Source organism: Pelobates fuscus, chromosome 10 (assembly GCF_036172605.1).
Source record: "Pelobates fuscus isolate aPelFus1 chromosome 10, aPelFus1.pri, whole genome shotgun sequence".
Classification (NCBI taxonomy): Eukaryota; Metazoa; Chordata; class Amphibia; order Anura; family Pelobatidae; genus Pelobates; species Pelobates fuscus.
This window is the reverse complement of record NC_086326.1, coordinates 125,717,217-125,744,034: the sequence shown is the minus strand read 5'-3', so window position 1 is coordinate 125,744,034 and position 26,818 is coordinate 125,717,217. Positions and strand designations below refer to the sequence as shown.

Here is a 26,818-nt window from a genome sequence, read left to right as displayed (position 1 = left end):
GTTCGGTAGTTTCCATCCGTACTCCATACGAATGTAAACTACCGAACCCATAGACCACCTCAGAGAGAAGTGTGTACCTTATTAATCGTTCACACACTTCTAACCGCAGGTTAATTGGTACTTTAGTGCGGTATCTGGGTGGCCGCTGTTCGGGATACGAACACGTGGCGGCGGCCATCTTATGCACGAAAATCTCAGCGGTGTTTGGTCGTCGAGTGTCTGGAACTCAAATCCGACACTCGATTACCCGGACACCGCTGAGACCTCCATAGCTCTGTAACTCACGAATGGGAAGGCTAATCAGAACAAGGGGATTCATACGAATCCAAGATTAATCGTGGATGGCAGTATTTAATGTGTATTGTACCTCCCGAACGAAGACCGACCGCAGGGCCAAAACCTATGGAACTCTTTTCGGATAACACCTCGTGTGCGGTCGGTCAAATTATACCCTCCAAATACAAAAAGAGAAGTCCTGCGCTTAAGCTGCAAGGACTACAACACACATCAGCCCCAATATATAGTAAAAACCAAAGAAAAGAAAATGTTACTTGCGCTTTTTCCTTAATCCCTATGTATATTTAGACAAATGGAGGTCATTTAGTTGCTCCAATGGCCATTGGAGGGATGCCCACCTGCCAACGTCAAGGCAGACCCCCCCTAAGCGGGTCCTAACACTGACCCTTCAGCCTGCTTCCTTGAGCTTCTGGCAAAGATATCTCTAATGAGACAGAAAGGGGTATTTTTTATATACACCCCTTTACTTATTAACCCTTAATAGGGAACACATGGGATGGGTAGCAGCATTGTAACCAGGCTGTGTGATACAAAGTAAATACAAATACAAAAAGAGAAGTCCTGCGCTTAAGCTGCAAGGACTACAACACACATCAGCCCCAATATATAGTAAAAACCAAAGAAAAGAAAATGTTACTTGCGCTTTTTCCTTAATCCCTATGTATATTTAGACAAATGGAGGTCATTTAGTTGCTCCAATGGCCATTGGAGGGATGCCCACCTGCCAACGTCAAGGCAGACCCCCCCTAAGCGGGTCCTAACACTGACCATTCAGCCTGCTTCCTTGAGCTTCTGGCAAAGATATCTCTAATGAGACAGAAAGGGGTATTTTTTATATACACCCCTTTACTTATTAACCCTTAATAGGGAACACATGGGATGGGTAGCAGCATTGTAACCAGGCTGTGTGATACAAAGTAAATACAAATACAAAAAGAGAAGTCCTGCGCTTAAGCTGCAAGGACTACAACACACATCAGCCCCAATATATAGTAAAAACCAAAGAAAAGAAAATGTTACTTGCGCTTTTTCCTTAATCCCTATGTATATTTAGACAAATGTAGGTCATTTAGTTGCTCCAATGGCCATTGGAGGGATGCCCACCTGCCAACGTCAAGGCAGACCCCCCCTAAGCGGGTCATAACACTGACCCTTCAGCCTGCTTCCTTGAGCTTCTGGCAAAGATATCTCTAATGAGACAGAAAGGGGTATTTTTTATATAGACCCCTTTACTTATTAACCCTTAATAGGGAACACATGGGATGGGTAGCAGCATTGTAACCAGGCTGTGTGATACAAAGTAAATACAAATACAAAAAGAGAAGTCCTGCGCTTAAGCTGCAAGGACTACAACACACATCAGCCCCAATATATAGTAAAAACCAAAGAAAAGAAAATGTTACTTGCGCTTTTTCCTTAATCCCTATGTATATTTAGACAAATGGAGGTCATTTAGTTGCTCCAATGGCCATTGGAGGGATGCCCACCTGCCAACGTCAAGGCAGACCCCCCCTAAGCGGGTCCTAACACTGACCCTTCAGCCTGCTTCCTTGAGCTTCTGGCAAAGATATCTCTAATGAGACAGAAAGGGGTATTTTTTATATACACCCCTTTACTTATTAACCCTTAATAGGGAACACATGGGATGGGTAGCAGCATTGTAACCAGGCTGTGTGATACAAAGTAAATACAAATACAAAAAGAGAAGTCCTGCGCTTAAGCTGCAAGGACTACAACACACATCAGCCCCAATATATAGTAAAAACCAAAGAAAAGAAAATGTTACTTGCGCTTTTTCCTTAATCCCTATGTATATTTAGACAAATGGAGGTCATTTAGTTGCTCCAATGGCCATTGGAGGGATGCCCACCTGCCAACGTCAAGGCAGACCACCCCTAAGCGGGTCCTAACACTGACCCTTCAGCCTGCTTCCTTGAGCTTCTGGCAAAGATATCTCTAATGAGACAGAAAGGGGTATTTTTTATATACACCCCTTTACTTATTAACCCTTAATAGGGAACACATGGGATGCGTAGCAGCATTGTAACCAGGCTGTGTGATACAAAGTAAATACAAATACAAAAAGAGAAGTCCTGCGCTTAAGCTGCAAGGACTACAACACACATCAGCCCCAATATATAGTAAAAACCAAAGAAAAGAAAATGTTACTTGCGCTTTTTCCTTAATCCCTATGTATATTTAGACAAATGGAGGTCATTTAGTTGCTCCAATGGCCATTGGAGGGATGCCCACCTGCCAACGTCAAGGCAGACCCCCCCTAAGCGGGTCCTAACACTGACCATTCAGCCTGCTTCCTTGAGCTTCTGGCAAAGATATCTCTAATGAGACAGAAAGGGGTATTTTTTATATACACCCCTTTACTTATTAACCCTTAATAGGGAACACATGGGATGGGTAGCAGCATTGTAACCAGGCTGTGTGATACAAAGTAAATACAAATACAAAAAGAGAAGTCCTGCGCTTAAGCTGCAAGGACTACAACACACATCAGCCCCAATATATAGTAAAAACCAAAGAAAAGAAAATGTTACTTGCGCTTTTTCCTTAATCCCTATGTATATTTAGACAAATGGAGGTCATTTAGTTGCTCCAATGGCCATTGGAGGGATGCCCACCTGCCAACGTCAAGGCAGACCCCCCCCTAAGCGGGTCCTAACACTGACCCTTCAGCCTGCTTCCTTGAGCTTCTGGCAAAGATATCTCTAATGAGACAGAAAGGGGTATTTTTTATATACACCCCTTTACTTATTAACCCTTAATAGGGAACACATGGGATGGGTAGCAGCATTGTAACCAGGCTGTGTGATACAAAGTAAATACAAATACAAAAATTATACCCTCCACCTAACTCCCGAACCCCTGCACCGATCTGGGTGATTTTTGGATATGTTAGTCACCCAGATCAGGGCTACCAGGGGGTACCCCAGGATTATTGTAACTACTTGTTTTAGGGTACATTCAGAACTGGGGGGAAACTACAGTATGTGTAATGGGATTAAGTGTCATACTGAGGGGAGGAGATGTGTGGGAGGTAACGGTTATACTATTGGATACTGTCCTAATTAATGTGAATCCCTCCCTTGCATGGGAGAATGTTTTATAAGGAGACTGTGTGGATTAAAAGTCAGTTCTGCTCCTGATGCTGTGTGTCGTCCAGTTATTGGGAGTGCTGTTGGGATATTATTGGATTATTTTGTCTGCTGGAATTACTACTCTATGGATCTATAATACTTGTTCCTGAGCCTCACTGGGATCTATAGTGGAGTTAACCTGTGGAATATCAGGCCTCCGCTACACTTGGTCCTAAATAAATATGAATATGCATGTACATTGTACAAATCCTCATTGGCATACATGATTGTGCCAGCAACTGTTTGCGAGATAACGGAACATCCAGTACACAGGAGAAAACTCCAAAATAAACTATCAACAAAATCATAATAGGTCATAATGCTTATGAAGATATACACTCAGGGCAAAATCGTGATGCTCATAATGCTTACACATTCCAGGACTCACAAAGATGAAGAGGCATTTCCAAAAGCTATAAGCAAGATTGCACTGTAATTGCTTTCTAAGCACACGCCGGGAGTGGCCTTTTATTGTGGCCAACCTAAGGCACAACTTTGCAATAATCTTGCTGTCTAATCAGCATCTTGATATGCCACACCTGTGAGGTGGATGGATTATCTCGGCAAAGGAGAATGGCTCACTAACACAGATTTAGACAGATTTGTGAACAATATTTGAGAGAAATAGGCCTTTTGTGTACATAGAAAAAGTCTTAGACCTTCCGCTTAGAGTTCCGCTCATGAAAAATGGGGGCAAAAACATGTGTTGCATTTATAATTTTGTTCAGTGTATATATATATATATATATACACACATACATATATATATATATATCTATATATATATATACATACATACATAGTATCTCACAAAAGTGAGTACACCTCTTACATTTTTGTAAATATTTTATTAAATCATTTCATGTGACAACACTGAAGAAATGACTCTCTGCTACAATGTAAAGTAATAAGTGTACAGCCTGTATAACAGTGTCAATTTGCTGTCCCCTCAAAATAACTCAACACACAGCCATTAATGACTAAACCGTTTGCAACAAAACTGAGTACACCCTTAAGTTGAAATGTCCAAATTGGGCCCAAAGTGTCAATATTTTGTGTGGGCACCGTTATTTTCAAACACTCCCTTAACCTTCATGGGCATGGAGTTCACCAGAGCTTCACAGGTTGCCACTGGAGTCCTCTTCCACTCCTCCATGATGACATCACGGAGCTGGTGGATGTTAGAGACCTTGCTCTCCCCCACCTTCTGTTTGAGGATGCCCCACAGATGCTCAATAGGGGTTGGGTCTGGAGACATGCTTGGCCAGTCCATCACCTTTACCTTCAGCTTCTTTAGCAAGGCAGTGGTCATCTTGAAGGTGTGTTTAGGTTAGTTATCATGTTGGAATACTTCCCTGCGGCCCAGTCTCCGAAGGGAGGGGATCATGCTCTGCTTCAGTATGTCAAAGTACATGTTGGCATTTATGGTTCCCTCAATGAACTGTAGCTCCCCATTGCTGGCAGCACTCATGCAGGCCCAGACCATGACACTCCCACCACCATGCTTGACTGTAGTCAAGACACACATGTCTTTGCACTCCTCACCTGGTTGCCGCCACACATGCTTGACACCATTTGAACCAAATACATTTTCTTGCTCTCATTGGACCACAGGACATGGTTCCAGTAGTCCATGTCCTTAGTCTGCTTATCTTCAGCAAACTGTTTGCGGGCTTTCTTGTGCATCATCTTTAGAAGAGGCTTCCTTCTTGGACGAGTGTACAGCATATGGTCTGAGCACTGACAGACTGACCACCCACCCCTTCAACCTCTGCAGTAATGCTGGCAGCACGTATACGTTTATTTCCCAAAGACAACCTCTGGACATGACTCTGAGCACATTCACTCAACTTCTTTGGTCGACCATGTCGAGGCCTGTTCTGAGTGGAACCTGTCCTGTGAAGCCACTGTATGGTCTTGCCCACCATGCTGCAGCTTAGTTTCAGGGTCTTGGCAATCTTCTTATAGCCTAGGCCATCTTTATGTAGAGCAACAATTCTTTTTTTCAGATCCTCAGAAAGTTCTTTGCCATGAGGTCCCATGCTGAACTTCCAGTGACCAGTGAGAGAGTTTGAGAGCAATAACACCAAATTTAACACACCTGCTCCCCATTCACACCTGAGGCCTTGTAACACTAACGGGTCACATGACACCGGGGAGGGAAAATGGCTAATTGGGCCCAATTGGGACATTTTCACTTAGGGGTGAAACGGTTTAGACATTAATGGCTGTGTGTTGAGTTATTTTGAGGGGACAGAAAATTTACACTGTTATACAAGCTGCACACTTACTACTTTACATTTTATATATTGCAGAGTGTTATTTCTTCACTGTTGTCACATAAAAAGGTTTAATGAAATCTTTACAAAAATGTCAGGGATTGTACTCACTTTTGAGAGATACTGTATATGTAATATATATATATATACATATATATACACCAAAGGAACAATGAACTCCAGGGCTGCACTCACGGTCTTGATAATGAAAAAAAACTTCTTTATTCCATAAAATGAAAGAGATCATTTTGATCTCTTTCATTTTATGGAATAAATACGTTTTTTCATTATCAAGACCGTGAGTGCAGCCCTGGAGTTCATTGTTCCTTTGGTACTTATCTACATCCCCATTGGGACTGGCACCCGGCAAGTACAGCAAATGCTTTGATGCATATGGAGTTTGAGCGTGAGTGCATGGATTTGAATATTTATATATATATATATATATATATATATATATATATATATATATAAAACTTGATTTGTGGACCAAATGGCAGTAAAATACAGTGTAGGAGACAGTGTACTGTAAAATATATACATGTATTGTGACAAAAAGTTGTATTCAGCTCCTGCATTTAGTGAATACTCAATGGACTTGTTTTACATTCTCTTACTCATGTACCTTCTTGACCATTTTATATTTATACTAATGGAGAAGCTACTTCATTGTTAAGTGACTATAGCATCTTTAAGATCACAGTGGACATAAGCATGGATTTGTCTAAATATCATACATGATATGAACCAGTTTCTTTAAAAAAAATCAGATATGCCTTAATTTATTATTGGTGAGAGGCACATCACCAGCATTTCTCAAAACCTGTCAGATGCTCTCAACCCTGGAATTTGACGTAAATGAAGGCGATCAAGGTTGAATACATTTTCTGTAGCATTTCTAATCTGTTTGTACATTTTGTTTTTTCAATGAGCAAGGACATGATGTACTGCTCAGCAGAACAGATAAATGCCATCAGAATAATAGCAAAACTAATTCTTTGTTGCCGAATGAAACATTGTTGCAAAGTGCAAGCAGTGTCATATGTATATTAAAATGTCTGCTTGTGCCAGGAGCACACATATTCTAAACTCCCTTCTGGGATTGTCTCTAAAACAAGTCGTTGAGGAGCCAACTGATAAAAAAAGTCATCCTAGATTTGGTGTTAACAAATTAAGATTTGATATCAGATATTACTGTACCGGTGAATGTTTAGGATCCAGTGATCATCAGTGTGGTTTAATATAAGAACAGTGACTGAGTCACACCACACAAAAACAAAAGTTTTAGACTTTAGAAAAACAGACTTTTCTAAAATTAGAATAAGTGTAAAGGAGTTATTATCAGACTAGAATATTTAAATGGAGTCCAAGAGAAATTGGATTATTTAAAACCTGCTGAAGGCAACCGGAAATTGCATTAAGCTAGTCAGTAAAAGCAAAAAATTCAAGAAACCACTGAGGTACTCCACAGATGTGGCCAAAATAGTAAAAGCTAAAAGTTATCATTATTACTATAGTAAAAAACCCAGAGTGATGAAGATAGACAGATCTATAAGATTAGACAGAAAGAGGCTAAGCAAGTTATAAGAGCTTCCAAATCACATACAGAAGAGAAAATTGCCCAGTCAGTAAAAATGGGGGACAAAACATTTTTTAGATACATAAATGAGAAAAGGAAAGTAAAATAAGGATTAGTTAGATTAAAAACAAAAGGAAGGTAGGTATGTAGAAGAGGATAAATGACTGACTGATTGCCTCAATGAATATTTTTGTTCATTATTTAAAGATGAAAATGAAGGAAAGGGATCTCAGTTAGGAAAAAAGGACAAATGAGCCATTTGTTACATACAGGTTTACAGTGGAAGAGGTTATATTTCAACTGTCAAAAGTAAAGACAAATAAGTCAATGGGACCTGAAGGACACCCAAAGTTATTAAAAGAGCCTAGTGGTGTACTAGCAAAACCATTAACAGATTTATTTAACCAATCATTGTTAACAGGAGTAGTCCCAGAAGGTAGGGAATGTTGTGCCCAAGGTAGTAGGGAGGAGTCGGGCAACTATAGGCCAGTAAGCCTTACTTCAGTAGTGGGGATAGTAATGGAAACCATGTTAAAGGATAGGATTGTTGAACATCTATAATCACATGGATTTTAATATCAGAGACAATATGGGTTTACTTCAGGGAGATCATGCCAAACTATTCTTATAGATTTTTTTGATGGGTAACTAAAATAATAGATCAGGGTGATGCAGTACATTGCTTACCTAGATTTCAGTAAGGCTTTTGACACTGTTGCACATAGAAGGCTTATCAATAAACTGCAATCTTTAAGTTTGGATTCCAATATTGTTAAATGGGTAAGGCAGTGGCTGAGTGACAGGCAACAGAGGGTTGTAGTCAATGGAGTATATACGAAGCATGGGCTTGTCACCAGTGGGGTACCTCAGGGACCTGTACTTGGACCCATTATCATTAATATTTTTATTAGTGATATTGCAGAAGGTCTTGATTGTAATGTATTTTTTTTTGCTGATGATACGAAGATATGTAACAGGGTTGATGTTCCAGAAGGGATAAGCCAAATGGCAAATGATTTAGGTAAACTCGAAAAATGGTCAGGGTTGTGGCAACTGACATTTAATGTGGATAAGTGCAAGATAATGCATCTTGGACATAAAAACCCAAGGACAGAGTACAGAATATTTGATAGAGTCCTAACCTAAACATCTGAAGAAAAGGGATTTAGGGGTAATTATTTCTGATGACTTAAAGGCAGGCAGACTATGCAATAGAGCAGCAGGAAAAGCTAGCAGAATGCTTGGTTGTACAGGGAAAGGTATTAGCAGTAGAAAGAGAAACGTGCTCATGCCATTATACAGAACACTGGTGATACCTCACTTGGAGTATTGTATGCATACTGGAGACCGTATCTCCAGAAGCATATTGATACTTTAGAGAGAGTTCAGAGAAGGGGAGAAGGGCTTCAAAAGTGGTTCATGGATTGCAGGATAAAACTTACAAGGAAAGGTTAAAGGATCTTAACATGTATAGCTTGGAGGAAAGACGATAAATATTTAAATACATAAAGGGAATCAACACAGTAAAGGAGGACTATATTTAAAGAGAGAGAAACACCCACAACAAGAGGACATAGTCTTAAATTAGAGGGGTAAAGGTTTAAAAATAATATCAGAAAGTATTACTTTACTGAGAGGGGAGTGGATGCATGGAATAGCCTTCCAGCTGAAGTGGTAGAGGTTAACACAGTAAAGGAGGTTAAGCATGCGTGGGATAGGCATAAGGCTATCCTAACTATAAGATAAGGTCAGGGACTAATGAAAGTATTTAGAAAATTTGGAAGACTAGATGGGCCAAATGGTTCTTATCTGCCGTCACATTCTTTGGTATAGACAAGTTACAAAATTAGTGAAAAATGTTTTACTTTTGAAGAGCAAACATAACATCTGAAAGTTAAATATGTTTCATATGAAGACCTCTTTTTTCTATTTCAGACAAGGCAAGCTTTAACAGAATGTAAACGAACAATGAGAACAGACACAAATAGTTTAATGTACGCTATATGTAGTTCCAAGTCAGATTTAAATATGTTTTAGCTCAACGTCACTATTATAGAAAGATATTATATTATTTCATAGAGACTGTCCTGACCCATGAGAGTTGTCTAGAACGTACTAATGTAATTTCTATTGTTTTGGGCGTCACCATTCAGACTGCCTTCTAGACATGAAGACAAGAAGTCAATAGATTTCCTTTTGGAAAATAGGGAGATCCTAAGAATATGCAAATAAGCCAAAAGACAATGTAATAAAGTCAGCTTTTTTGAGACCAGACTAGAAGAAAGCTATTGAGTTTAGGGCCAGCAGTATTTTGAGTTATAAAAGGGACACTATAGGCACCGAGACCACTTCAGCTCAGGTCCCTGAACCCTACAAAGGTAATTATTGCAGTTTTTAATAAATTGCAATATTTACCTTGCAGGGTTAACTCCACCTCTAGTGGCTGTCTACCAGACATCCACTAGAAGGACTTCTGGGTCGTTAGGTGACTTTTGTTTGCCCTACACTGGATGTCCTCACGCAATGCATGAGGACATCCAGTGTGACCCAAAATCTCATAGGAAAGCATTACACAATGCTTTCCTATAGGAGAAAATCCTAATGCGAGCACAGTCAAAGGAGTGGAGGCGAAGCCTGAACCAGTGCCAAGGGACATCAGCATTGGTAAGTGAGAGATGGGTTTTTTCTTCTGAACAACGGGACGGGGCATGAAAAAAGGGGCACTATAGGAAGCTATAGTGCAAGGAAAACAACATTGTTTTCCTGGAATTATAGTTTCCCTTCAAATATTGAAATAATAAGTGATTATTATTATTTTATTATTATTAACATTTATATACCCCTACTTATACCCAAGCTACTCCGGAAATAAAACCCACCTATCACTAAGACAGGTTACACTACTTAATTAGGGTTTAGCATCCTGCTTTTCTGACATACCATGCAACAGTCACCAGTCCTGTTCTTTCTCATGCTAGCACACTAAGTCTGAACCTAGGTATACATGGACTAGGCACGCTCATATACCACATCCTGTAAACACTACACTACGTCTACCAATTTTGTTTTAAAATACAAAAAAAATGTGCAGATCCTCTGTTTGCCATATCTGAAAATCTATGTAAATGTTGAGCCGGCGACTGCTGTTGTGGCAACCCAGGCGTGTTGATGAAACTTGCACACAAAAAGAAAGAATTTATTTAAAAAAAAAAAAAGCATTTATATAGCTCTAACAGTTTCCATAGCACTTAATAATTATACAATAGGAATACTAAAAAAAAGCGACAGACAAAAATAATGTTAACAGAAGCAAGAGCTGAAGCAGCATATATGAAAACTAAAGTACATGATGTTATGACATTATGGGTCATTCTTTATATACATTCTACATCAACGCTACAGAGACTCGTCAATAATTCAGAAGCACAATTTAGAAGAACACAGCACTGGTTAGGTAACAACCAGTTTTTTAATGAGAACACAAATGAGTTTGATTTGTTCATCTTTTTTTAAAAGATTATTGACTGGTTTAAAAAAAAAAAAAAGAGGGGGGAGAGAAATACAATACCATTGTAAAAAAAGCATTATTAACGTTTTCACATGCAATGTGCTATTGCTTTACCAGATATATGGTGTTTAAATATATACTGCAATCTACCTTCCTATAAATAAACACATGTAAATTAATTAAGGTTATACTGTAGCAGTGTACATCTCATTCCATTTGCATTCTACGATTTATACTTTGACCTTGAACGAGTGCTCCAGGCTTAGATTTTGGGTTACTTAATTCCATGCCATTCTGTGCTTCTTTGTTTTGCTGAGTGCAGCCGGTGGTAACAGATTTGCTAATTCTATTGAGTGAAAAAAAAATGTTGCTACTGCAAGTAGAATCTCAAAATAAAACGCTGTTACTCAGCTGGCGTGGTATAAAAATGATCATAAATTAAACATGAGAACGTACACCTTGGTTTGACTGATATTCTAAATCGAGTAATGTTTCGGGGCTGTTGTTGCTATATAAGTATAAAGAGAATTGCCATAGAAATGAACCTTTGTGTCATTTGCTATAATAAAAGATTTTGCAACAGGGGAATAGACTCTGATGTGAGTGTATGTGTGTTTGAAGAGGGTTATGCTCTTTTCCCCACAATTCCCTTTCTATTAATGCTCATGTTTTAGATATTTTTTTCATTTTGAAAGCTGTGTTCGTCATCGTTTTGATATTGCTGTCGAATTACAGCTATGATTTCACATTCATGCTTTATCGGGCCTGTTGCCATGGAAATACTTAAAGTTACCAGTTTTATGTTAGGCCTTCATTGCAAGTTAGTAGAGAAGATTGACTTGAATGCAGAAAAGCGTTCTTTGAACTTCATGGGCACAACATCATTTATGGTAATGGAGAAAGGGAAAACAAAGGGGAGGTGAAAAACGTCATGAAATGGCAAATTATTCTTAGGGTTGTACACTAAACATGGCTTCCTAATTTACCACATCCCGATTGGACTGTTGCCACTCAAGGATAAAACAAAAATCAAGAATGATTATTGTGCCTTGCAGCAAACTCAGTGCTGTGATTATTTAAAGTTATGAATAGATGCAATCTTAGAGCCTCAATGAGAAATTAATGTTTATTTACATGTTAGTCTGTCATACTTTGACCTCAAAATATTAGTTTATGCAGTAAATATACACAAATTTCACATTTCACATTTAAATGGAGTGCTTCTCGATACTCAATAGCTCTAGATCAATTGATATTACAAAATCTGCAATGGAATAAAAGTTAAAAAATAAAAGTTTTATGTATAATATTGAAATTTGAAGCCGACCTATGCATACTTCTTCATACTGCTACAATGTTTCAAATCAGTAAAAAAGTCACATCGTTTTATTAAAAGAAACCTAGGAGATAATTAAATAGATACACACACACAGTGGTATAGACTAAGATATAGAACAAGGGGTCAATATTAAATAGAGAAGTCAATAGGGAAAGATCTGTCTCACAACCAGCTTCAATGTAATAAAGTCTGAGCCCATACTCATTAAGGCTATTTAGATTTTGGGGCTACCATAGAGATTTTTTTTTAAATAATTTGAGAATTCAAAAGCTTATATTCAGGATATAAATAATAGGGGGACTGGTGATACAAATGTATGAATTATGGTAATCTACCCTAACTCTAACTCTGAAGATCAGCCACATGCTATTTTACTATATTGCAATTTCGTATACTGTGACCCCTGATTGATGAGTATAGGATGAGTATCAAACCAAGTTTCAAACACTCCACCTCTTCCTAATGCAGATAATTACTTTTTCTGCAGTTTGAGGACCACTGCAGGTATGAATGGCATGTTATGAGGGTTTGTCTTTTATAACAAATATTTTTGTATTCATTAAAAATACAAAGATAATCTCCTTGTAAAAATGGGTAAAAAAAAGATTGGGATAAAAATAACCTTCTGTCACTTGCCTGGTTCCAGCGCTCCTTGGAGCTGGCTTGGGTATGCCTTCACATCTCCCCTGCTGATGTCAGCCGGCTGGGGGAGACCTAATGCGCATGTGCGGCCATTAGGATTTCCCCATAGGAAAGCATTAATCAATGCTTTCCTACAGGGATTCTGGTTCACTCTGGAAGACCTCATGCATAGCATGAGGATGTCCATCGTCATTTAGGTGACCAAAAGTCACCTAAGCACCGGAAGTCTCTCTAGTGGCTGTCTAGGGGAGGAGTTAACCCTAGCAGGTAATTATTGCAGTCTATTAAAAACCTAATTACCTGCTCAGGATTAAGGGTACTGGTGCACTGCACCCAGACCACTTCAAAGAGCTAAAGTGGTCTGGGTGCCTATATTGTCCCTATAAGTGTGGAAATGAGTGTAAGGGGGGGAAGGGGGGGAAGAGAATAACTTTACTTTATTGAATTCATTTAACAATTTATTTAAACGTTAAATACCAAGTAAATTAAACATAACAGAATCTAGTGAATAGAAATACTCATAGAATACCACTAGTAATCCCTCACCACCACCCCTCCAAAAAGGAAAATGTATTCATACTTCTCATATTTTCTTTTACTGATTATTTTCCATGGCAGCATCACACTTCCTATTTTTTCCTTACCGCAGCCATAAGAGCAGGTAAACTAAAACTTACATAATTAAGTCCATGTCGATATTAAATAAAGGCAATCTTCATCAGAGATTCTCTGAGTTTTTGTAAAACTGAAAAAGCCCTAGAAGGTACTGCCAGTGAAAGTAGTCAGGTAAAGAAAATGACAGTGAATATAAATACAATATCCTGGGTAACCATGGCAACACAACCCTTTTTTATTATCCAAGCTAAACAAATAAACTTAAAGGGCATGAGAAACACTCAATTAACTGAAAGAAATATATACATTTTCTGTAAATCTTAGGACCCAGAATTCCTATATCAAATGACAATTCTGAGAAAGTCTAGTTTATAATGTTTCATAAAAATTCTCAAAGAAGCCCAAGGATACAGTATATTCATCTTTTAGCCGCATCATCCTTACCTGCACAGAGAGTGGCCATAACTTATATAGAAAGCAACCTGATGATCACAAGTGGATCCCAACTACTTACTGAAGACCAGAGAAGTTATATACAGTTTTAATGAAAATTAAAGCAGAATAATCTAATTAATATGTTAAGAAGATACTATTTTAGGGAGAAAATCTGCCATTGGTCAGATTATCCTATTCAGCTGAAAGATAGTATATGCTCATCACAGCATAAGGGTTGAAATAGCTTCTCTTTTAGTTTTCATTAATGCTACCAGGAACATAATCGTGTAGGTTAGAAATAAAGAATAATTTGATTCTAATAGTTCAAATTGTTGTCAACAAGGGCCCTGTGAACTGTAAATCCCTCCACATCAAAGAGCTAGGAAGGTCTAATGCTCATCTGCATTAAGATGATTTTTTTTTATTATTCAAGCATAGTATCTGCTACTGTCTCTGAGATTCCTTCTTCTGGGATGTACATTTTTTTCAAAATCCATGTTATCAGGGGAGACGGTGTACTTCAAGACCCTTTAAAAGTAAGTCTTGAACAAGAGAAAGCTTATAATGGTATTCTCTGTCCCATTTGTTGAAGAAGAGGTGGCAAGGTCAGAATGGAGCTATAAATATCATCATAGCCCTCTAGCAGTGACCTCACTAGAGACAAGGTATAAATGCCGGAATACACGAATCCGGGGCATCAGTCAGGGGGAGCAGCTGCTGGGGATTACAAGAAACCTGATTGCCACTATGGGAGTTAAGGGCTGTGCAGTCCCCCCACAAATAACATCAGTATTCAGATTGAAAAAAATCTGCCGCAGCACCTAGCGGTGTCCCCAGAGATACCATTGCACTCACGAGAGACATCACGATACAAATTGCGATCATGACTCGATCCACGGCAATGGGGACCATACAATTCGAGAACAACACACTGGCAATATACAGTGATCTCCCATTCACTGTACTGACAGAGAGGAGGAGGCTGGCACCCATGGCAACGAAGCTGAGAGGCAGCTTCATAAAATATCAATGGGGAGTTGATGGTTCTATTCCGGCAATGTCTGGAGCAGGACCGATTGCTCTCACTTCGTCTGAAGATTCAGAGCCCGTTCTACAGAGTTTGGGCATGCTAGCCGAATTGCAAGTGACTACACGATCGCCAACCAGGAAGCATACTGACCCTAAGGTGTCTGGCAAACCGACATAGATGACTTTGATGTGTCACGGCGGTGATCTGGACCTGGGAACGGCAAGATACAGATCCCTTCCCCGCTGACACTTCGGAGTCTGGGGCTCATCTACTAGACAGAGAACAGCAAGCATAACAGCCACTTATGACATAATACCTGATCTCTTCTCAGTAGTGACACCTCATAGCAGAAATAGATACAAAGTTTATAAAACGTTTCTTTCTTTATATATTGTTTCATACAATGTCTGTGGTGCATACCCAAGCACTGCATTAGTTGATATTTTCAATTTATTTTAACCATGTAATGGTCCTGTTGTATACTTTGTGTGTAAATGCAAATAAAATTAAAAAAAAAGTATGTTATTTCAATATGATATATCATAAAAGTTTGTAAATTAATGTAACAGAGGTTACTCTCTGAGGGAAAATTAACTCCCCATGCTGTGGAAGCTTGTGAAGTTTCCCCACTGTCTTGTTGGACTTTAACCGGTTAACCCCATGAGATGCCATAACCTGTTAAAAACCAATCGCATCTTTGTTTAGTAAATAACTAACTGATTTACTATCTTTATCAGAATGAATGGATCCAAAACAAACAGATTGAATTTGTTAGGGACACATTCATTTTCATTTCATTTAAATTGTTCCACTATTTGGAAATTCAAACTCTTCTGCAATGCTGAATCGTCCGAATTCAGCTGAAATTCGATTCTTAACAAATCCAATTACGCATGTCTACTTTTTAGCAGACAGGAGAAAACATGTTTGTTGTCTTCTGTTGCTGTAACCTGTCTACTTCTAATTTGTACATGTTGTATTTTTAGAGATGGCACTGTTATAACACGTGGTTAGTATTACTGTTCTGTGAGGTTAAACAAATCTCTCCATTCTCCTCTGACCCCTCTCACAAGATTTGTTTTACAAATCAGCAGTTTCTAAGTTTTCTGCTCACGGAACTATGTCTGGACTGGTACCAACAATCATTGAACGTTCAAAGTCACTTAAACCACAGTTCTCCATTCTAATATTTAAACATGTCTGCATCTTTTTTTTTTTTTTTTACTTACTACCAGACAGTGAGCTGTTTAGATATTTGCATTAATAAGCAATTCATTAATAATATGATTAATTAATAATAAGTATACAGATGTACCTAACAACATGGGCACTGAGTGCATATATCTTTCAAGTCTTCTATAAATACAATTAAATATTAAAAGAATGCAGAGAGGATAAACTTGTATTTTGTAATGTCCCTCTGTGTTTTGAGGGTTTTTCAATAGTTTTATACAGACAAAGGATATCATAGGTATGTAAAATGTTAAGTTAACGCAGAAAAATAAATCTATTTGCATAATCTCTCATACCCCCTGAGACACAATTACTTGAATGAGACTATAACATCACTGTTTTTAGATAACACTTAATTAGATTGCCTAGCTCTTTGATTGTATTTCATTAAAATAAAAAATCTATTTCTACTAGGGTTTAATCTTTATTATGTTAAATTGTGTTTTTTTCTGTTTTTTTATAATGTCTCTACAAGTTTGTACAGATGATATTATCCATGTTACAGCAAGGATGCATTTGATAGTTATACCTTTATAACCACAAATGCACCCTATTACATCTTTTTATTTATTTTATTTTTTATTAATTGGCCATAATCAGTGACAAATAGACTGCAACAGTACTGAATCCAGATATTATACTAAAACAGATATACCATCCAGCATAAAAACAAGAATATCTACAAAAATTGAATTTGTAAAATTACAGTAAAGAGTAAGTGAAATGCCTTCATTCAAGATATGTTTGTGAGTGTAATCATTCACATATATACCCCTGGTGTATATACTATATGTCCCTATGTTTTTTATTTTAATTTTTCATTTTTTTTAGATATTCTTGCTTTTATGCCGTATTTCAAGGACATCATGGAGTCCAGCATTTATCTACTAAATAGTGGTGAACAAGTGTAAATATAATTGAAATCCCTTGACACATTTTTGTACCACTTGTCTTTCTTTAGGTGTGTTTATTTTTCTACATATTGTTTGCAGCTATACCATCCACCAAGATGGATCACATAAAAATTAATATAGTGGAGGAGTGTAAGATAAGAACAATGAACATCAAGTTAGAAAGAATCCTTTAAGCATTTTGGGATGTAAAACTAGTAACTTGAACAGGGTGACTGGCACATGAATTTGGATCAATACCTGAATTTGCAACTACTTCCACTTCTTCTCTGCACCACTGGTATCTATATAGCTCATGCAGCAGCATGGTACCAGACAACTACTTGCCCAGCAGCCTGCATTTTGTCAATGTAATGGCACAACCATCAGCCAATCCCTGGATGGTGTGACCAATAGTTCTCCCTATTTTATAGCAAAACATAGTGCAGGGAAAAGACAACTGATTTAATGAACAAGAGGCAGAACATTTATACAGTGCAAGGTGTAACAAAAATGCAGGAAAAGCAAGTAAAATACTGTGGGTACCTGATTGAAGACTGCAGTGATACAGTGAGAACAGTGATGAGCATGTGACTTGTAGTGAAACTAGTAGAGAGAGAGGGCTCTGCCACAATTCATTTTTTCATTTTTAGGGCAGCCTGCAGAGCAAGGGTTGACAAAAGGTAGGTCCCCGACTATTGTACAACTCCCACAATAGTTTGCCAGCTGGGGATTTACAGTTAGCTTATTCTTGTAGGGTTGTATTTGTGAGCAGTGTCTGCGTTTGACTATAACTATGCTTTTGTATGGAGTAGGTATATGTATATCTAGGCATGTATCTGTGTGTAGTGTTGGCATTTGAATGCAGTTTTACTTTGTGTGTAGTTTTAGTATTTAAATGCTCAGATGCAAGCACTTATACACACACCGCCACACACAGATATACACACACACACACAGCTACACAAATACACACATACTGCCACACAAATACACACATACTGACACACACACATATATACACGCATGTTGACACACACAGATGCACACATACACAAACACATATATATATGTATCTACATAGAAACACACATACAGATACACACTGACACACAGATACATATGCACACTGACAGACACACACACATGGAAGTTACAATTTTAATATTTTTAGGGTACAGGATTGTGGTTTTCCTGTGGTACAGTGGGGCTGCTGGTTAAGGCCTATGCTACCTGGGGGGATCCATTGGGACTGCCTGCTGAGGCTGTGATCTAGTGGGACTGCTAGTAGGCTCTCCTTCCTCTCAGCCCTCATATCGGTCTAGCCGGTATGGCATTCACTGCTATCTGGGCGGTAGTGACCTGTTCTCCCTTCCTCACAGCACTGCTGATCTAAGAGGAGCCCAATAATGCCGTGATCAAAAAAATTGTCATTTTATCACATCTAATTTTTTTTCTTTAACTTAGAGAACAGTATACAAAGATGTAACACGAGTCCTGCCCAATGCATTTCACAATATGAAGATATGAAGACAGCACTCACTGTTTCCTGATCTGTACTTGTCTCAGTGTTTATTAAATCCAGGCAAATGAATCCAGCCTATTAAAGAGTGCACGCGATTCTATTTTATTGTTTTAGTAGTTACTTACCTGGCCAACATTTCAATCCATATCTGTGACTGGGCAATAACGCAGGACCACTTTAAACATATTTATTAAGTCCTCTGTGTGGCCTCGTTCATGGATTGTATATACACAGACACACACACGTACATGCAAGGCATTTATATAATCTTTTGAATTAGAAAATAATCACACTCAGATTTTTTTTAAATTAATGATCATAATGCATCAAATATCTTAAACATAATCAAATTGTGAATATTATGATCATTACATTTACAGAGATCAGAATACATAAAAAAAATTGTCACTAATAATTTTTTTTTCAGACAAACGTTAATAAGAAATAATAGGAAATATCTCCTCCAGACATCTATGTTTAACATTTTTCTTTGATTTTACTGTATCCTGCTCTGGGGACATACAAAAGTTGCATCTCACAAGAAAGATTAAAGAAGATAACTTTCTTCATTTTTTAATCTTGTGTCTGATATTGCATTTTCATGCTTTAGTGATTTTCATCACCTACCCTTGGCAAGTCATTGTGTCCTGATCTATCAGCCCAGGCTCTTCCAGTTGCTGATATGCTGGTCCTGTAATTCCATTGAGGCGGCCCCTGGGCAGCGGGGGAGTTCTTCGAAAGGCATTTCTGTGCAGCATCCTAGTCCTTTGGCTGGGACTGCAGCATGATGAAAGGTTTCTGAAATATCAGCATATAAAATAAATTGTCATTACTTTCCCAACTCTGTTTGATGTCTAATTAATGAATTTACTCCAATAGATCATTGAATAACTGTGCATACGAGGATTCTAGATTTCATTTAATGCTTGTGTTGTTGTTTATGCAAAGCCTGTAACCGTATTAGATGATTGCATTGGCACACAATAACTCTTTATGACAAGGGTTGTTTTCGACTTTAGAAAGGGTTGTTTTCTACATTTACGATTTTTGATCTTGAAAGAAATTTGAGAAGAACACCATAGTTTTTCATAATTTAATTTTTAGAAACTTGATTGCCATTATTAAAAATTATTAAAAACATATTAAAAAAATACAGATTCTTTAGATTTTTGCTATGTCCATATTAATCTGTCATTTGTATTGCTCCAACATATATTATACACTGTTTTTTTTAAAGGATTCTTAAGGCTTTTTTCTTGTATTAACAAATATAGTATAGTTTTAAAAAAAATGGGGATGAGGGGAAGCTTTTGGAGAAAAAAAAATGATTTTAGTTTTAATTTAGAATGTTAATGTTGATGTTGACACTTTGCTTACCTAATCAACCAACCTGCTTGCATATCAAACGTTCTAGTGACGAAGATGCTACACATGATATAACTGACCAAGCATGTCCACATAGGAATCTTTCTGACGCTGAAGAGGCACTGATGACACAATTGACCAAACTTGTGTGCAACGTGTTAACCTTTACCTGACAAAAATGTGCATGTTTTCTCATATACCCCAATGTCATACAGGACTACATTGCCTATAAACTCCCTACAACTAGCTAACGCATTACGACTGACTAGTAGTTTAACCTGCATTGTTACCTACATATATAAAAAGAGGTTGACCCAAGCGGGAGCTTGAGTACTTAATATGCCGTGTTAACCATGCGTTGATATACTCTAACTCCCTGTTTTGCATTCTGTACTGTCTTAAGCTATGCCTCAATAAAAACAAAGATTGGAAAAAAGGTGATGTACCAACAGCAGGAGAACCCTGTTTCAATGTGAAAACTTTTAAAATGTATATATACAGACAGGGTATGAATGTTTAATAGTGGTCACGTAAGCCAAAATTTCTGAAAATGAATACCTTAAGGTGTTTATCTACAAGGGGGTTGACATTGTTAATGCTGCAGACACCACATTGCATTATTGTCAATGAATATAAGGAAGATGAGTGAGTACAGAAATGTATCTATTTATTTTTGGTAATTTATGGTAAAATTATGGGACTGTACCATGCCATTTTAGTTTTCAAATATGGAATTTAGTTGCTTGACATTTTTGTACAGATGAGCAGGCCATGATCTTAAAATGCTATGATATGGGCGAGTGACTCTTTTTTATATTATTATTATAACCTACCAAAACTAGAATGCTGGAATTTAAATGAATTAAATAATGCTATCTATTACTTTTAACAAATTAAAATAGCCAATGTATGCCAGTATAAGTAGATCATCTCTGCTATGGTACAATAGGCAAGAGATGTTTAAACAATTCTCCCTAACATGCACTACAATCACTTGGTGCTACATTACATAGAATACAAGTTCAATTGCACATTGTACCAGCAAATTAAAAGCTAGTATGTTGATGAAAATGTAATGCACTCTCAGGGTTGTTTACTATATTGCCAGGAATTAAAAGTGAATTTAAAGTAAATTTTAAGCTTCAAGCTAAAGTAGCCACATTGGAAAAAGTTGGCTATGCTTCGAGATCAGCTATTTCAGCCTTAACTTCCAAATTCACTTAATTGACAATTTCACTTTTGTAACTTAGCCTGAATATATTATTTTTACCTTCTTCAGTTTTTCTTCTATATTAGGAATCTCAACAGTCCTGCTTTTGGTGGGACATTCGCGTGTTCAAATATATTTTAGAACATCAGGGAACTGTTACAAAGTAGGCACAAAATGATGCATGATGGCATCATTAGATGTGCTTGTGGAGCAGGCTTGTATAGTGGGCTTCAGCAGTGCAAAGTCCTGAAAACTGGAGGCCAGTCAGGCAGCCTGTCAGTGCGTGAGCCCATGCATTTCCCAGAAATATAGGGAAAAAATGGAAAAGGAACTTAAGACTGAACCAAGGGCCAGCACAAGCCCTGAAGATAATAAATACCAGTATTAGAAAAAGGGTTCAGGCACTCAAATGTCTTCAGGCACTTTTATCTGAACATGTGGAACACTGCAAGGTTTCGATATCCAATGGAATCTTTAGTCTTTTGACTCTTGTAGGCGTCGTTAGTGATGCGTGTCACACCACTGGTGATGCCCACTCTATCATGATCATCCTGGTGCAATTTTTGGGATTTATACCATGTCATAGGCATAGAGGTAAAGGCTACAACCTCCAAGTGACATAACTGCATCGCTTTTCTCTTAATGTCTCCCCATATAATAGTGGAATTCTGAGGGCCTCATCGTTAGAGGAATCCTTCATATGCACTTGTCCTATCTATTAAGGACCAGAATTGGACGAAGAACGGATTTTCAGGTAAGTATATCTCTGAATCTATACATTTTTCAGTGATTTTGCCAGGGTTATTCTACACCTGGTACAAAGTGAATTTTTCATGGATGACATTTGTACTTTAGAACCAATACATTGACTTCACAACTGAAAACCACCAGCTACAGTTCATGACAAATTCATGTAATTCTATTAAAAGTTGGTTACCAAGTGCTGTTCAGAATGTCTTCCTATTATTTTTATGTATTACCTTGCTATACTTAACTATTAAATAAAAAAACATGATTTATCCAGTACAGTGGAGACAATCTTGAAACAATGTAGGCAAACAAATTTATTACTGTTAAGAAATGTGCAGTACATTTTCAGTTGTATTGACTGCAGTGAATCAATCTGTTAAGTCGCCAGATAGTCCAGAAAGACTATTGTAATAATTCACAGAAAGCAGCCATTACATCTGACTGTGGTTCTGAGTTATGTTACTGAAGTCTACTGTTGGGTGATTTGATGAAAGCGGAGGTTATAAGATGAGTAACATAGATTTTACATTTGTCATGGAAAACAGACATTTTTTCTTATTACCTGTGCTACAATTTTAAAATGGATTTTGTTTCTTTTCAATATCACTTTAAAAATAAATAACCTGAAAAATCTAATTCTATTTCTGTATTTTTTCAGAAATAATTGAAATTTAGTTATGAATAATGCTTTTTTTTCTGCTTTCGCAGAACAAATTAGAGCCATCTAAGTTTTATGCTTCTTGAAGAAATGTCAGATGTGACTAGATCATCTATTGAGAAGTGTGCATTAGAAATTCCATGATCCCAAAAATGCACTTTACACAAAAATGAGCACAAAATTGGGTATGCCAACCCCATTTAAATGCCCCAGGGTTTCCTGAAAGCATTTTTTTTCCAGCAAGAGATTAGAAAGTACAGTTACCTTTTAGTTTTTTTCCTCAATGTTTATTGTACATTGGAATTTAAAGTGACACTCCAAGAACCATAACAACATATGGTTCTTGCAAAGGTTAGTGTGTCATGAGAACCCCATCTCCCCTCCCTATATTTGTATGGTGTTACAGAATAAGTGCTTTTCATACAGGGCACACTCACAGTTTACTATGTAGGAGTCTAATATGCAGCTGCATGCATGGAAAAATACAATGAAATGTTGAAATCAGCAACAGAACTACTAGTATATTGGGTGTACTCATGCACTATGGGCCACCCAATAGGTATTGCTAAACAGGGTCCTAGTCAGATGCATTGGCCCTTTAACAGCATAACGGAGCCCCTGTAGTATCAGGAGGAAGTGAAAGCAGGTCACTTCCTTGGTCAGACAGATCCGCACAGGAGGTATGGGAGGTGGCAGAGGAGTGGGGAGGAGCTAACTCCCAACAGCCTCAGCCAGCAGCATCATTACACCTTAGTGCACATAAAAGACATGTTAACAGGAGGGTTGCTACAAATATAAAAAAATGACATGTATGTGTGTATATGTGTGTATATGTAAGTGAGTGTATATGTGGGTCCATATGTGTATGTATCTGTGTGTCAAGGTGTCATAGGTGTCAGTGTGTATGTATGTGTCAGTGTGTGTGTATGTGTCAGTGTGTGTGTATGTGTATCAGAGAGGGTATTTGTGTGTTTATGTGTCAGTGCGTATATATTTGTGTCAGTGAGTGTATCTGTGTCAATGTATTGCATGTATCTGTCTATATGTAAGAGAGTGTATCTGTGGGTCCATATGTGTAAGTGTAAGTTTTTGTAAGTGTAAGTGTGTGTGTCTGTGTGTCAAGGTCTGTGCATGTGTCAGTGTGAGTATCTGTCTGTCATGGTGTGTATGTGTCAGTGAGGGTATCTGTGTGTATATGTGCCAGTGTCTGTACCTTTGTGTCAGTCAGTGTATCTGTGTCAATGTGTTTGTATGTATCTCTGTGTCTAGATATGTAATTGTCTCAGTATGTGCACCAGAGTATGTGTATGCATATGTCAGTCTGTGTACCTGTGTCACAGTGTGTGTGTATGTGTATCTATGTGTCAAGGTGTATATGTGTCAGTTTGCACATCTGAGTATGTGTGTTAAGGGTCCGTGTGTATTAGTGTGCTATCAGTTCGTATAAATACACCACTACATGCGCACACATACTCTGTAGAAAAACATGCCTACATTCAAATGCACAAACCCTGCTCACAAGTACAAGCCTATGAGGATGGGCAAATTGTAAAACCTTTAGCTGATATAGCATTGTGGGAGTTCAAAATATGGGGATCTACCCTTTGGCCATCCTTGTGCTAGAGGGGACCTCTCCACATTAGTTCCACCACTGGTTGAAATGTACACATCTTTATCCCACAAATAGGTAGCTTCATCTTAGCTCTGTGCTCCTTATTGTTATAAGCTCTGCCCATTGCACTTGGCAGCCAGCATAGACAAAGCATACAGAGAACAGTGGCAGCTGGTGAACTTTTAAGATGGTTGGATGCCAAGCTCCTCCCTTTACTGTACAGAGATACTCATAGAGATACTCACACAATAAACCAAGCTAGCAACAACACAAATATATCTACAAAATGCACTGAGTACAATACAGAAATAACCATACCACAAACTGAGCTGAGAAAAATTAGAGATACAATATAAACATCTGGACACAATACAAAGATACCTGTATGATACACAGAGCTTGGAAAAACTACAGACAATGCTAAGTAAAGTACAGAGATAAAAAACACAGAACTGGGCACAATAAGGAAATATTTCTAACTATCACACACAGCCATGATCACTGTGTTGGATTACACAGAGCTGCAATACAGAGATACCCACACAGTACATGTCTCTGTAGAATGCTTTAACTCTCCTTCTTGCAGGGCCAGTTAAATACTATTTTGTACCCTAAGCAAGACCAGCTACTTGCCACCTTTGTGTGTCTCTTTCTTCTCCCAGCCCCTTTGTGTGTCTCTTTGTCCGTTCCAACCTTTCTGTGTGTCTCTGTCCATTTAGCTCCTCTATGTGTCTTTTTGCCACCCCAGCCCCAGTTGTGTCTCCTGGTCCTTCTCAACCCCTCTCTGTGTCTATTTGTCCCACTAGCACCTTTGTGTGCTGCTTTGTTCCCCAAGCACTTTGTGTATCTCATTAAACCCCCACAGCTCCTCCATGTGTCTTCTTAACCGACAGCCATTCCATGTGTCTCCTTAACCCCCCAGTCCCTCCATGTGTCTCATTAATCCCCTCAGTGTCTAAATGTGTGTCTCCTTAACCCCCATGGTCACTCCATATGTATCCTTAACCTCTCAATCCCTCCATATGTCTCCTTAACCACCTCATTCCCTAAATGTGTCTCCTAAACCCCCAGCCCCTAAATGTGTCTTTTAAAACCCCCTTGCCCATCCATTGTCTCATTAACCCTCACACTACCTTTCCTTCTGTGACAGCTCACCTCAATGTTGTAGAATGGCCATGTGGTGACCACGGTAGAGGAGCTTGTTTCCCTCTACCCAGTCTGATAGGAAGCAGCTCAGTGCTCTCTACGTGAACTTCCTCTTAGAATGGCCAGTTAGAGGGAAACAAGCTCCTCTACCGAGATCCCTGCTCAGCCATGCTTCATTCAGAGACCATCAGGAGGGAAGCACTGTGCACTCCCCTCCTGCGAGTCACCCAGGCATTGTGCCCCCCAGGCCAACTTGATACACATGTTTGCAGTCAATCAGTATCCTGATGCTTTAACCATGTGCATGTGGTATTTTACCAAACTCTATACATTATGTACGCATACACATATAAACTCTGGTCTGTCTACTTTAACAAATATTCAGAGACAAAACAACAACAACATACAAATAATGACACACAATCTAACTAACTATACCAACAACAACAATCTAACTAACAATAACAACTAAATCGTATAAAGTCACCAGATCCCACACAGTTCACCATGATACAAATTAGCCTATGTCTGCTCTGTGTGTCTGCTCAGTAGCACAGCCAAGAAGGAACAGGGAGGAATGGTTATCTCTTTCCTGACTTGTAAAGGTATTGAATTACCTAATTACCATACCAAAGGGTAAAGCTTATCCCACTGTAATAAAGGCATACCCGAGCTTGGTCACATGACCCCTGGTCACCATATTAGTTTGATGACAGAATGTCACCACAGTGCACACTGTGTGTCAAGAGCTAATGGAGTAGTTCACATGTTTCATAACAGGAGTAACATTTACTAGAAATCTAAAGTTATCATAGAAGGAGCACTACTGAATAGGAGATCAGAAAAGGGTGAGCTAAGATGGGGCTAGGAGGCAGGGCCTTCACGACTGTTAAATGGATTAGGTGTCATCTAGGGTGCTACGGCCATGCCTTTTAGCCCTTTTAGCCCTTAGTAATGCTCCTGCTATGATAACTTTAGCTTTATAGTAAATGTTACTCCTGTTATGAAACACTAACTACTCTGTTAGCTCTCAACACACAGTGTGTACTTGGTTAAGGCATCAGGATACTGATTGACTCCAAACATGTGTCTCAACTGGAGAATGACTAAGCACTTTAGAGAAGATGGGTGCAGTAGGAGTTATTACAACTATTAGTGACAGACAGCACACTGCTGTGTGCCAGAAATGTCTGCAAATTTCCTCCTTAAGTTTCCCTGGTGTTATATATATATATATATATATATATATATATATATATATATATATATTAGTTCTATATTTAAGTAAATCCTCTCAGGCAGTCAGTGTGGCTAGCTGGAGAGAGATTAAAAGATAATAAGATATACTTACATTTGTCAGGGGCCAGGAGCTGCTGTGCTCTCCCCATGATACTTTCACGATGACTTATTTTGTGTGGGCACTGTAGTCCCCTGGTACAATGAGTCAATGATGGTCCCTGATTAAAGAGGCCAATAGCATTCATCCACTCATTGGTTCTGAGGTCCAAATGGAATTTCATGGGAGACCCCTGAAATTATTTCTTAAAGAAGAC

At 38.3% G+C, this 26,818-nt stretch overlaps 1 protein-coding gene across 1 annotated transcript in view; it reads right to left on the bottom strand.

The window, feature by feature from the left end:
- The window catches only part of NRG3 (neuregulin 3), a 684,293-nt gene that overhangs the window by 10,780 nt on the left and 646,695 nt on the right, over positions 1-26,818 (bottom strand). The window contains exon 8 of the mRNA XM_063435172.1: positions 19,152-19,322. Within this exon, the coding sequence (XP_063291242.1) occupies positions 19,152-19,322 (171 nt within the window). The remainder of the gene's footprint in view (positions 1-19,151; positions 19,323-26,818) is intronic.